This window comes from Leptodactylus fuscus, chromosome 7 (assembly GCF_031893055.1).
Source record: "Leptodactylus fuscus isolate aLepFus1 chromosome 7, aLepFus1.hap2, whole genome shotgun sequence".
In the NCBI taxonomy this organism is placed as follows: Eukaryota; Metazoa; Chordata; class Amphibia; order Anura; family Leptodactylidae; genus Leptodactylus; species Leptodactylus fuscus.
The window spans coordinates 100,809,093-100,823,663 of NC_134271.1; the positions used below are offsets into that span (position 1 = coordinate 100,809,093).

Here is a 14,571-nt window from a genome sequence, read left to right on the forward strand (position 1 = left end):
GAATCAGTGACTCAGGAGGTATTAATTTCTGGATATAATAGTTACATAATACAAATAATCTGATTTTGCTTTTTTATTTTAATTTTTTTGCATTTTAATTTTTTTTTACTTTGATTTCTTGTTTTTTTTTTTTAGAAACATGTCATTCAGATTTATAAAAAGGTAGGATTTAAGTTGCTATGTATTTTTTTTTTTCCCTATATAACTTGTCTTCCTGGATCTGATTTTTCTGAATACTAAACTTTCTGCTGAAAAAACTAAATTTTATCGGGGCGGCGCTCTTCCTACTTTTTACTGGATGATATAACTTAATCAGCTGAGCATGTCCTGTGCACTTTGCAACCATTAGTCACGAGTGTCATAAACTTTCATGTTTCATTTTTACTAATATACACTTGGCATGCAAACAGCAGACGGTTTGTGGTGTAAATGTTAAAAATCCATTTACTGTAATAAGGTAAGTTTGTGGAATTTTTTTTTTAAGAATACAAATTGCTTCCCTTGTTCTAGTCTAGTTTAGCAGAAACATGCACACCTACACATTATACCAAGTTTAGGCAACAATGGGCACTCCAGCTGTTGTATAACTACAACTCCCAGCATGCATATTAGCTCTGCATTTCTTGGAACTTCCATGTAGGTGAATGGAGCATGATGGAAATTGTAGTTTCTCAGCAGCTGGAGTGCTGAAGGTTGCTGACCCCTATCACATGAAGAGAGAAGTAACAAATGGGCTTAAATGTCCATTACCTATAAATCAGGGGTTCCATGCTCAGAAGTGTGGTGCTTACATAGTATTTTCTTCTCTCTTATTCCTGATGTCTTAGCCGCTGCTGCAATGTAAATGTTGTGCTCGCTCTGACCCCTCTCTTCCCATCAATGCTAGATGTTAGGAGAAAAAAAAAAATTAATGCGTCTGATCTTTTCATGTCATGTGGGGACACCTGTAAAAGCCTTTAGGGTATATTCACACACAGGAATTTGTTGTGGGTTTAGGGGTGGATTCTGAACCCGAATCCGCAGCAAATTCTGACTTGAATCTGCCTCCCATTGAAAATAGTGGGAGGCAGAGATAGCAGTAGGATGCTGAGAAATAAGTGTCCTGCTTGATCTTGTTACGAATTCTGGGGTTGATTCAGCCACGGTGTCTGCGGCTCCAGGTTTCCTGCTGATTCATCTGGTGCTCATCCGTAGCGGCTATCCTGCAGCCAAATACAGCAGCAGAGGATGAAGAGGAATTTCTCTTCATTTTCCACCATGTAAACATACCCCAGGCCTTCAAAACACTATCAGTTTTATCTAATCTCAAATTGTCATATATTTTTACTAGTTTCATACAGATGCAACTTTTATCATTATAATCTGTAAGTAAAAAGCGCTTTGGTTCAAAACCCAATCCATCAGGAGCCGACTGCCCACAGCAACCGAGCACGTTCCAGGTCTTAAAGGAGCTCTATCAGCAAAATCATGCTGATAGAGCCCCACATATGCGTGAATAGCCTTTAAAAAGGCTATTCAGGCACCGCTAAAGTTATATTAAACTACCCCCCAGCTTTAAAATAATACCCTAAAAAAGAATGTGATCAACTTACCCATCGTGGACGGTGGGCGGGCATTCAGGGTCCGCCGTCGTCTTCATCCACGCCTCCTCTTCCTGCGATGTCCTCGGGTCCAGTCTTCCTCCGGCGCTCGCGAACTGACATTACTAAAAAAAAAATAATAAAAAAAAAATGGCGTGGGCGCATGCGCAGTAGCCGTAGTAGAAGCAGCATGCTACTGCGCATGCGCCCAGGCCATTTTTTTGTTTGTTTGTTTTTAGCAATGTCAGTTCGCGAGCGCCAGAGGAGGACGGGACCCGAGGACATGGCAGGAAAAGGAGGCATGGATGAAGAAGACGGCGCACCCTGAATGCCCGCCCAGTGTGCACGATGCGTAAGTTGATCACATTCTTTTTTAGGGTATTATTTTAAAACTGGGGGGTAGTTTAATATAACTTTAGTGGGGCCTGAATAGTCTTTTTAAAGGCTATTCAAACATATGTAGGGCTCTAAGTTTCCTTTGCCCATTGTATCTTGATTGCTTTGGTCAACTTCTCCCCTTTTTCCTTTGCACTAGCTTTAGAAGTCTGCCTTCCCCACCTCCATCTTTTAGGCCATAAGAACCCTGCAGTGTCACAGGTTAATTTAATAAGGTTACAAGCTTTAAAGGAATTGTAATAACCCACGGACCGTGGCCAGCGCTAATAACGTTGTTGGTGCTGAACTGCAATACCACGCTAAGTGTTTAGTTTTTTTTTCCCCAAAATGCAGCCGTTTATTCCTATTCTACCATTGTATTTTTGCTTTACAAGAGGAAATGAATGACTCCAGGACAACCCCGTTGAGGTGCCCCGCACACCTCTGCGCCTCCATTGTGTACACATGACAGCTACTTCATACTGTAAATGATTCTAGATCTCCTGTGATGTCTTCATTTTGATACCTTTGTTATAAATCTGATCAGCTGACTCGGTCTAAGCATATGAACACCAGTGTAAGATCTCTCTTCTCTTCTGCTTGTCTTTGCTTTTTGCACTGTTTTCAATAAGGCTCCCGACTGAATCTGAGAGAAACGGGAGATATGAGGGCTCCAGGTGAGGGCAATATATTTACTTTTTTTTTTTTTTTTTTTTTTTTTACTTTAACATCACCCATAAAGCATTCAGTTAACCCTTTAATGAGAATGTATTTGCATGTCTTTCTTGCATCCAATACTTTTTTTTTTCAAATGTTTTTGCGGATGTCTGCATGTGAATCTGTCTCATTGTATGTCAGGGGTTTCTGTGTTAGAAGCTAGCTACTAGTGTTTCCTATTACAGGACATTTTCATTGTTAAAGGTGCATTGGTTGGCTCCATGGGACATACCCCATTGGCTTATTACTAATCTCTTTCTGGTTATGTTTAGGAGAGGCACTTTGTAGCTATTAAATGTTCTGTCCTTGAAGAATATTTCCACATCAGCCTTATTATTCCACAGCATATAACATTTCAGCAACTTTGCAAATGCAACCATTTTTGTATATACAACTGTGCAGACCTATGTGTCGGTGAACTGCTGTTACTCCACTTCCCCCTCTTGCCATTCTACAGACTGCACAATAACAGGGGTAAAGAGAAGGCAGTAGTAAATGACTACTGGATCAGACTGACTACATAGACTTGCTTGTAGTCTGTAACCATGGAGATGCCTAGGTCTGCATAAGAGCTGTATACTAGTGACTAGTTGCCATAGCATTCTTCTTAATTTCAGATGTGTTGGAGCCATAAAATCTGGTTGCAAAATTACACATTTTTAGAATGAGCTCCTTGAGGCTTTGTGCTAGTAGAATTATGGGGATCATATTTAAGGTAGATACGTGTCTATACAATGAAAGCAAATGACTCTTCAATTCTCTACAATTATGTATCACCACTTCTATAAAGTAGCTTACAATAAGAATTTTACAGTTTTGTGGGGAGACCACTTGTGTGACCCCAATAACTAACCACTTGTACATTAGGAGGGTATTCTTTCTGTCTAGTTTAGTTGTTTGGAGTGTATCTTTGTATCAGGCCAGTATTTGAGGTTTTGGAAAGCTAGGTGGCCACTACGTGACTGCTGTTAGAGAGGCCATATTGTTTGCAGTAAAGACTGACTCTCCTGGTCCCTTTATATTTGTAAAGGATCTCTAGTGTAAGGGTAAGCAGAGAACTTTTGTGTTTGCCCATCTTGACCATTCGCCCTTGAGTGACTGCCTACAAAAGAGTAACTTCTCTTTTCTTCTAGTCGTAATGTGTCAGGGGACCAGAAAGATGAGAACAAAGAATCAAAGCCAAGGTCGCTGCGGTTTACCTGGAGTATGAAAACCACCAGTTCAATGGACCCCAACGACATGATGCGCGAGATTCGCAAGGTTCTAGACGCCAACAATTGTGACTATGAGCAGAGAGAGCGCTTCTTACTCTTCTGCGTCCATGGTGACGGCCATGCTGAAAATCTCGTCCAATGGGAGATGGAAGTGTGCAAACTGCCAAGGCTCTCTCTAAATGGGGTTCGCTTCAAGCGGATATCTGGGACATCCATAGCTTTCAAAAACATTGCTTCCAAAATTGCCAATGAGTTAAAACTGTAAAATAAGGGGGGAAAAGGCGAACAATCACGTTGTAAATTACGTAGCAATTCAAAAAGTGTTTTCCCCGAGAACACTGGTTTAATGTATAGAATTATTTAGGCAATAATTCCTGCATCTCCTGAATTATGATATTACAAACGGAACAAGCTGCTGGAACGGGGGGAGAGTTGGACTTTTTTTTTTTTTATTTTATATAAATATATATATAAGTGCACTACAGCATTAAAGTTGCCTACCATGTAAATTATTTACCTTTTTGGCTTTTTTCTGTTCATGATGATTATCACCTAATATTTCTATACTGATATCCATCATGTATGTGAGTGCAAGTATGGATGTTATGTTTGCATTGAGCACACAATTGTCCCCCCCCCCCCCCAAAAAAAAAAAGGCTGTTATTAAACACAGACCTCTTACACCAAATCATTTTTTTTTTATTTGTTCTTCTTATATATAATTAGTTTGATTTTTTTTTTTTTTTTTTTTTTTTTTATAAAACACTCCTTTAGATTGTACAAGTGTTAGCTGCACTGCACATGTTGTCTTCTAACAAGTATTTTCATTGTTCTGTTTGGGAAGGTAAAAAAAAAAATAATAATAATTCAGTGATGGTGTGCGAGAATTGTTAATTTATGAGTGACATGGGCAGCGATTAAACAGTGTTCCTGCTAAAGAAGCCTGACATGAAGTCTGTATTCCTTGCTAGGCACATGGCTCTAAATCTAGATCTTGAATTCCTATTTTCTTAAAATCCCAAACTTTGATGTGAAGGTTAACCACAAATTCCAACTCGCTGTATGGTTGTCCAATGGATGGTAGAGAGTCAAGGTACAGTGCATGTAGCCTACTACTCAACACGCTTGTGACTGGTCATGATCCCATCATTCCTACAAAGAAAACATTCAGCCACCATTGTCTATTGGTAAAATGTTTTATAAAACACCAGGAGATTCTGGATTGGACTTTTCCTTGGCTGGAGTTGCCCAGAAGAACATACAGTAGTATACCAAGTAGATCCACATGAATTGGACACTAGTTAACAAATGGCAGGATCATTGGAGGTTTGTAATTTAGAAAGATTCCTTGTTGAGGCTTCAGCATTCAGATTGAGATTTCATTTACAATGAAGTCACGGTAGAGATGAGCGAGTAGTATTGGATCCAATACCATTATAGTCTATGGGAAAAACAGGAATGTTGTTCTGATTTCCATGGAAACCAAATTTCGACACATTGGATCCTCCAAGTTCAGGAAATATCAGGACGAGGAGGTTTTTGAATTGAATTCAATGGAATTTTCCTGTGTGGTATTCGACCGATACGAGTATTCGATCGAATAGTAGCATTCAATCATCTCTAGGTCAGGGTCACAATTTAGTTTTAAGCAATGTTGATGGAAGTGTAATGGTGTCTACTCGGTACAACCTCATATACAACAGGATATTTATCAAAAATGGTACCCACCCACCCCCTCCTTTTGCATACTACACCTCATATTTATACGCCACTGAATTTTGAGTATTCACATAGTGACTTGCTTTGACCAATGGCAGTGTGAGGCAGGATGGCAAGGGGCGGGGGCGTTTTGGATGTATATTTTATTGTAGTGGTTAAGGCTTTACAACAGGGTTTCACCACAGCGTTACGGTTTCTTTTATAAACTGAAACCAAAATGCCAACCGACCTCATTGATTGTGGCCTATTATTATGTTGGTCATTGTGACCCGAAGAATAGTGCTGCATGCTGTGCTTTTCCCTCTGTGAGATATGATGGGATTTTCAATGCAGATGTGAACATAGTCTAATCCTATATCCACATCACAGGAAAAAAAAAAAAAAAAGCTACATAATTTTCACCTGTGAATGGGAACTATTTGTATGAATGATATTATAAAGATCTGTTAAAATGGACAATCAAAATGTCATGTTCTATTTTTGTCCGGTTTCGTGGCTCCCCCTCTCTGCCTAAATAAATGGGGGAGCTGTAAAAACAGCTTTGTCTTACGCATCCATTTTTCACAGACACTTTGCATCTAGAACATTTGACCCATTCATTTCTATTTTAATTTTTTTTTGTATGCAGCCCTGAGAATGAGGCAAAACTCGGACAAGGATCAGTGAATGGGGCTGTGGAGGCACAGGCAGAACACAGATATCCTTCATGTTTAATCACAGCACATGCACACGGATGAATTAGCAGTTCATGAAAACCAGCATACTCATTGAGAAATAGCTGGGAGTCTGGAACCCTTCCTTAAAGGGTTCATCCAAGACTGGAAATACATGGCTGCTTACTCCCAGAATCAGCACCACACCTCCATAGGTTGTATCTGATACTATAGCTAAGATAGATTGAAATGAATGAAGCTGAGCTGCAATATAGCATACAACATGTGGACATATGGAAGAAAGCAGCCTGCACACCTTCTTTATACCTGTGCATAGAATGATCATCTATTACCATAGCAGAAGATCTGATGTCATCTACTGCTCAAGTGTGTTTGTCATTACAGAACCCAAGTCATGTGCTATTTTGGATCTATGGGTATCAATTATGCATAATGTCTTCAATTTCTTATGTATACTGTATTGGTAAGGTATTAAAGGGGCTGTACAAAAATAGAAAAATGGACAAGCAAAAGAGCTCTATCGCACCAACTATTCTGGCCATTTGCTATCCCTGACATCACACGTTACTGTAATTGGAGTCATTTACACGTCTGGTTTTCAATAACACTGAAGGGAAATATATATATGGGCTACAGTGATTCTAAATTTTTTATTTATATATATACACTCACCGGCCACTTTATTAGGTACACCATGCTAGTAACGGGTTGGACCCCCTTTTGCCTTCAGAACTGCCTCAATTCTTCGTGGCATAGATTCAACAAGGTGCTGGAAGCATTCCTCAGAGATTTTGGTCCATATTGACATGATGGCATCACACAGTTGCCGCAGATTTGTCGGCTGCACATCCATGATGCGAATCTCCCGTTCCACCGCATCCCAAAGATGCTCTATTGGATTGAGATCTGGTGACTGTGGAGGCCATTGGAGTACAGTGAACTCATTGTCATGTTCAAGAAACCAGTCTGAGATGATTCCAGCTTTATGACATGGCGCATTATCCTGCTGAAAGTAGCCATCAGATTTTGGGTACATTGTGGTCATAAAGGGATGGACATGGTCAGCAACAATACTCAGGTAGGCTTTGGCGTTGCAACGATGCTCAATTGGTACCAAGGGGCCCAAAGAGTGCCAAGAAAATATTCCCCACACCATGACACCACCACCACCAGCCTGAACCGTTGATACAAGGCAGGATGGATCCATGCTTTCATGTTGTTGACGCCAAATTCTGACCCTACCATCCGAATGTCGCAGCAGAAATCGAGACTCATCAGACCAGGCAACGTTTTTCCAATCTTCAATTGTCCAATTTCGATGAGCTTATGCAAATTGTAGCCTCAGTTTCCTGTTCTTAGCTGAAAGGAGTGGCACCCGGTGTGGTCTTCTGCTGCTGTAGCCCATCTGCCTCAAAGTTCGACGTACTGTGCGTTCAGAGATGCTCTTCTGGCTACCTTGGTTGTAACGGGTGGCTATTTGAGTCACTGTTGCCTTTCTATCAGCTCGAACCAGTCTGGCCATTCTCCTCTGAACTCTGGCATCAACAACGCATTTCCGCCCACAGAACTGCCGCTCACTGGATGTTTTTTCTTTTTCGGACCATTCTCTGTAAACCCTAGAGATGGTTGTGCGTGAAAATCCCAGTAGATCAGCAGTTTCTGAAATACTCAGACCAGCCCTTCTGTCACCAACAACCATGCCACGTTCAAAGGCACTCAAATCACCTTTCTTCCCCATACTGATGCTCGGTTTGAACTGCAGGAGATTGTCTTGACCATGTCTACATGCCTAAATGCACTGAGTTACCGCCATGTGATTGGCTGATTAGAAATTAAGTGTTAACGAGCAGTTGGACAGGTGTACCTAATAAAGTGGTCGGTGAGTGTATATATATATATATATATATATATATATATATATATATATGAAGAGCTCAACGGAAAAATGGCCTAAGTCCACATTTTGTCATATTTCAAATTATTACCTAGAAAGCTTCTTTGTACCTCGTTCTATGCATTGGGTTTACAAGGTACCTAGGATTAATGACCTAAGTCCATATATTTCAATGCAGAAGAATTTACATTCAATGGAATAATGGCCTAAGTCCAATACAAACTTACTTCACTCTCGTTGGTCATTTTTTCATTGAAATCGTGACTTCCGGTCTGTTGTTTATATTAAGTGTAAAAACTTTGTCTTATTGTTTAAAAGGCTCTAAATCGACTTTTGCACATATTTAGCGCCGAAAAGGGAGGCAGGTAATTATTATTCTTCATCGTTTAATAATTTTTACAGTATATTTGACGATATTAGCATAAGATTGCACTTAAGCCGACTGCTGCGGCAACCATAAAGATACGTGTATATATATTAACGGTGTTCATTAGCTGATTACATTGGATAGATATATTCCACAATAATGCCCGTTTGCTTTAGGCTAAAACTTTAAATTTAGTTTTTCTCACAATATTGATTTTTGGACTTAGGCCATTTTTCCGTTGAGCTCTACATACATATATATATATATATATATATATATATATATATATATTTCCCCACAATAATGGTGAAATGCATGAATGCTACACATTGAATCACTCAGCTTTTACATAAAAATAATGAAAAGTTTTATTAGACTGTTGCCTCCTAATAATGTCACCATGATGGTAACTTCTCTCTGCCAGTGGGATTTCTTAAGTTATAACCGACAAGATGAATCTTTACAGTCAAGCAGAGTCTGGGTAGTTTGATTAGTTTTGGCTTTACAGATGACAAAGTTTGGGAGACACCTAGTGGCTGCATTCTAAACTACACCTGCTATAAAAGGGAAGATTCAAAACTACAGTCATGGCCAAAAGTTTTGAGAATGATACAAATATTAATTTTTACAAAGTCTACTGCTTCAGTTTTTCTAATGGCGATTTGCATATACTCCAGAATGTTATAAAGAGTGATCAGCTTAACAGCAATTACTTGCAAAGTCAATATTTGCCTAGAAAATGAACTTTATACCCCAAAACACATTTCAACATCATTGCAGCCCTGCCTTAAAAGGACCAGCTAACATCATTTCAGTGATTGCTCCATTAACACAGGTGTGGGTGTTGATGAGGACAGGGCTGGAGATCAATCTGTCATGATTAAGTAAGAATGAAACCACTGGACACTTTAAAAGGAGGCTGATGCTTGGCATCATTATTTCTCTTCTGTTAACCATGGTTATCTCTAAAGAAACATGTACACTTATCATTGCACTGCACAAAAATGGCCTAACAGGGAAGAGTATCGCAGCTAGAAAGATTACACCTCAGTCAACAATCTATCGCATCATCAAGAACTTCAAGGAGAGAGGTTCCATTGTTGGCAAAAAGGCTCCAGGGCGCCCAAAAAAGACCAGCAAGCGCCAGGACCGTCTCTTAAAAGTGTTTCAGCTGCGGGATTGGGCTACCAGCAGTGCAGAGCTTGCTCAGGAATGGCAGCAGGCAGGTGTGAGTGCATCTGCACACACTGTGAGGCGGAGACTCTTGGAGCAAGGCCTGGTCTCAAGGAGGGCAGCAAAGAAGCCACTTCTCTCCAGAAAAAACATCAGGGACAGACTGATATTCTGCAAAAGGTACAGGGAGTGGACTGCTGAGGACTGGGGTAGAGTCATTTTCTCTGATGAATCCCCTTTTCGATTGTTTGGGACATCTAGAAAACGGCTTATTCGGAGAAGACGAGGTAAGCGCTACCACCAGTCTTGTCTCATGAATTGCAGAGGTCCTGAAGAAGAAGGGTCAACACTGCAAATATTGACTTGCTGCATTAACTCATTCTAACTGTCAATATAAGCTTTTGTTACTCATAATATGATTGCAATTCTATTTCTGTATGTGATAAAAACATCTGACAAACACACATAAAAACCAGAGGGTAGCAGATCATGTGAAAATATAATATTTGTGTCATTCTCAAAACTTTTGGCCATGACTGTACATCAAAAGGCATATTTATAAATTACATATCTCAGGGGTGACCATTACAGGCAGGTCTGAATCTGGTTTACCTTATGTACAATATCCTGTGAGATTGTTGTGCACCATAGCTTTACAATCCATAGCTATTCTCAATATCTCTAGGTACTGGAGGTTATGACATGGTTACATATTTATCACAGCTGAGATACAGACTTCATGTCCATCGAGTTCAACCAAGAAATGGGAAAGAAAGAGCACGACGGAAGGGACAAGTGAAGGAAATAAGTATTCTGTGCATTTCCATAAACATCAATACTATTTCTCTCTAAAAGGACATCTAATCCTTTTCTGAAGCTGTGACCAGCTGTTGGGTAGGCTATTCTACAGATTCACAGTCCTTACAGTGAAGAAGCCTTGTCAGCTCTTGAGATTAAACCTTTTTAGCTCTCCTGAGGGAGGGAGAGTCCCCTTGTCTTTATAGGGAATTTTACGTAGAACAGCTTTTCCCCATATTTCTTGTATGGGCTATTTATACGAGTTTATCATATCTCCCCTTACACACCTCTTCTACAGACTAAACTGATTTATCTCCTTTAACCCCTTCCCGACATGCGCTGTAATAGTACGGCGCATGTCGGGTCTGTAACTATGGCGACCGCCCGGGAGCCGGGCGGCCGCCATAGCCGCTGGGTGTCTACTGCTTTAAGCAGTAGACAACCGGCTCTAATGCCTCCGATCGGTCCCTGGACCGATCGGAGGCATTAACCCCTCCGGCGCCGGAGGCGCCATTTTCCCGGCGGTGCATGGGCGCCGCCATTTTGCCCTTGATCGCCGGCTCCTGGAGCATGCTCCAGGGCCGACGTCATGTTGCCACGACAGCCGGGAGCCTGTACAAGGCTCCCAGGCTTGTCTGCAAATTGGATGATTTTTTGCAATGCATTAGCATTGTAATGCATTGCATTAGTGATAAGACCCCCTGGGGTTCAACACCCATAGGGGGTCTAATAAATGCAAAAAAAAAAAATTTTTTTAAAAAGTATTAAAAGTTCAAATCACCCCCCTTTCCCTAGAACACATATAAAAGTAGTTAAAAACTGTGAAACATATACATGTTAGGTATCCCCGCGTCTGAAATCGCCCGCTCTACAAATCTATAAAAATATTTTTCCTGTTCGGTAAACGTCGTAGCGGGAAAAATAGTCAAAAGTGCCAAACCGCCGTTTTTTCACTGTTTTGATTCTGATAAAAATTTGAATAAAAAGTGATCAAAGCAATAACATTTCCCGAAAATGGTAGAACTAAAAAGTACACCCGGTCCCGCAAAAAAAGACGCCTTATGCATCCCCGTACACATACATATAAAAAAGTTACGGCCGTCGGAATATGGCGACTTTTAGAAAAAATTTTTTTTAACAGTTTTGGATTTTTTTTTAAGGGGTCAAAATGTAAATAAAACCATATAAATTTGGTATCCCTGGAACCGTACCGAAACACAGAATATAGGGGACATGTCATTTTGGCTGCACAGTGAACGCCGTAAAACCAAAGCCCGTAAGAAAGTCGCAGAAATGCATTTTTTCTTCAAATCCACCCCATTCTGAATTTTTTTCCTGCTTCCCAGTACATTATATAGAATAATTAATGATGGCATCATGAAGAAAAATTTGTCCCGCAAAAATGAAGACCTCATATGGCTCTGGGAGCGGATAAATAAAAAAGTTATTAGGTTTAGAAGGAGGGGAGTCAAAAACGAAAATCAAAAAATGCCATCGGCGGGAAGGGGTTAAAGGGGTTGTCCAGTTTCAGCAAGCTAATGTTTCATTATACAAATGACAACATTTAATAATTTTCCAATCTACTTTCTGTATCAACTCACAGTTTTCTAGATCTCCGCTTGCTGTCATTCTTTCTTTACTGCCAGTGGATAAAAATTAGGCCTTGATCATGTGATGGACACACTGGTGCACAGCTCGTTACAGTGACAGCACAGTTAGGGCGGGTTCACATTTGCGCCTGTGCTCGCTTTAGCCAATCCAACTGAGTTTCTGTCTCCTGCCCCGAGATGGGTTTGAAAAGTGAGCGCCCGTGAGCATTTTGCACCTGTCCGCGGTGAAACCGTGTTTTTTTTTTTTTTTTTTTTTTAACCGGACACAAAGTCCTGCATGCCCGACTTTGTGTCCAGTTAAAAAAAAACGGTTGTGCACCTGTGTCCGTCACATGACCATGGACTGGTTTTTATCCACTGGCAGGTAAGTAAAGGTGGCCATACACTGCTTGTGGGCATTAAAAAAAGGGGTTATATACTGTAGGGGGTATAAAAGGAGATCATAAACTGTTTTAGGGCCATAAGTAGGGGATCGTATGCTGTGGGGGTGGGGCCAAAATAAAGGGATGTTATACTTTGTGGGGGCCAAATAAGAGTTTGTTTTTGTTTTTTTTATATGCAAATGGGGGTGTCCAAATTAGGGGCAGGCTCCATCATGCAACCAAAGATAACCGGGTGTGTATCTTTTTTTTTTTTTTTTTTTGGCCTTTCTGACTGACATTGCATGCTGTAATGTCCTCTATGATCTACAAGTGCACCCAGTGACTCCCCAGCTTTACTGCCCCTTGCATTTGCGTTATTTTTACCCAGATGCATAACTTTCCATTTACCCACAGTGAACTGACTGTTCATTTAGCTGTTGGCTTTGTCTAGAGTGATGAATCCAGGGGCATAGCTATAGGGGATGCACAGGTAGCAATTATTACTGGGCCTTGGAGCCTGAGGGAGCCCAAAGGCTTCTCTACAATATAAGAAGGCTCCAGTATTACAGATAGCACATAGTAAGTGGGGGACCTGGAACTTCAAGTTATATCTCTGGGTGGAACCTTGATTTAATAAGACTCAGAAGGTCCTGTGAAAAGACTATTTGATGTCGCTGCAAGAATCAGGTGATGGTGTAACACAATTTCTATAGCATCAATCACTATACCCTACCAACTCTCAGGAATCAGTGCTGTCATTAAAGGATAATCTCATAGCGACAATCCTGAAGTAAAATTACATTTCCAAAGTGCTTCCATTGTAGGGTTTATACCACAACACTTCATAATCTAAATGGTAATGGGTTGAACTAGATGATGGTGTCCTTGTTCTCCTTTCTATGTACTTAATTCAGACATGAAGCATTTACATGCAATGTCCACCAGAGGGCAGTAGAATAAAGTTGGTAGAATTGTGCTATCCTGATAGAGAAAATGTAGGTAAATGTTTTCTACCGCTGAACATTTGTATGAGACCATGAATGATAGAATCTTGATTTGTAATACCACTCTATATATCACAGTGTATTCTGAGTCCTGAATTGGTGCTGGACAATAGGTACAAAAAGTGCGCAATGATCCAGGATTGGACACAGAGGGCGCTTTGCTCACTAGTAGTTCATTGCAGGGTTTTCCGCCTTAAATCCCACTACAGAAAGGATTAGCAACCTTTGGCACTCCAGCTGCTGTGATACTACAACTCCCAACATGCTCCATTCACTTCTATGGGAGTTCCAAGTACAGCAGTGCAAGTATGCATGCTGGGAGTTGTAGTTTTACAACAGTGCCAAAGGTTCCCTACCCCTGCACTACAGCTTAGCTACTATTCAAGTGAATGGGAACTGACCTGCAGTACCTGGTCTGGCCACAACACAGAGAACAGAGCTGTCTGTTTCCTGTGCCAGTCTGTTTCCTCTGTGTATCAGCCTCTGAGAATAACTGATCGGTGAGAGTGCTAGATGTTGGTCCCCCACCAATATGATATTGATGATCTATCTTTAGTCTAAGTGAGGAATTTTGTTTTAGCCTGGAAATCCCTTTAACCCCTTCCCGACATCCGCCGTAATAGTACGGCGCATGTCGGGTGTGTAACTATGGCAACCGCCCGGGAGCCGGGCGGCCGCCATAGCCACTGGGTGTCTGGTCCCCAGAGGCGCCATTTTGCCGGTGATTGACGGCTCCTGGAGCATGCTCCAGGGCCGATGTCACGTTGGCATGACAGCCGGGAGCCTTTACAAGGCTTCCCAGCCAGTCTGCAATCTGTTTCTTTTGCAGGGTGGTCTATGCAGCCTGAAAAAGAAAGGATGATTTTTTGCAATGCATTAGCATTGTAATGCATTGCATTAGTGATCAGACCCCCTGGGGTTCAACACCCCTAGGGGGTCTAATAAATGCAAAAAAAAAAAAAAAAAAAGTAAAAAAAATATAAAAAAATAAAAGTATTAAAAATTCAAATCACCCCCCCCCCTTTCCCCAGAACACATATAAAAGTAGTTAAAAACTATGAAACACATACATGTTAGGTATCCC

The 14,571-nt window shown here is 40.8% G+C and overlaps 1 protein-coding gene across 6 annotated transcripts in view; it reads left to right on the plus strand.

Annotated features, from left to right (window-relative positions):
- Positions 1–4,398, plus strand: part of MARK3 (microtubule affinity regulating kinase 3) — a 55,203-nt gene extending 50,805 nt beyond the window's left edge. For 2 of the 6 annotated variants that reach the window (XM_075282655.1, XM_075282649.1), the window contains 3 exons: positions 136–162; positions 2,588–2,632; positions 3,806–4,398. In XM_075282655.1, coding sequence (XP_075138756.1) covers positions 136–162; positions 2,588–2,632; positions 3,806–4,151 — 418 coding nt within the window. In that variant the 3' untranslated portion in view covers positions 4,152–4,398. The remainder of the gene's footprint in view (positions 1–135; positions 163–2,587; positions 2,633–3,805) is intronic. The other 4 variants (XM_075282656.1, XM_075282651.1, XM_075282652.1 and 1 more) reach the window with 3 other exon arrangements.
- Positions 4,399–14,571: the final 10,173 nt, after the last annotated feature.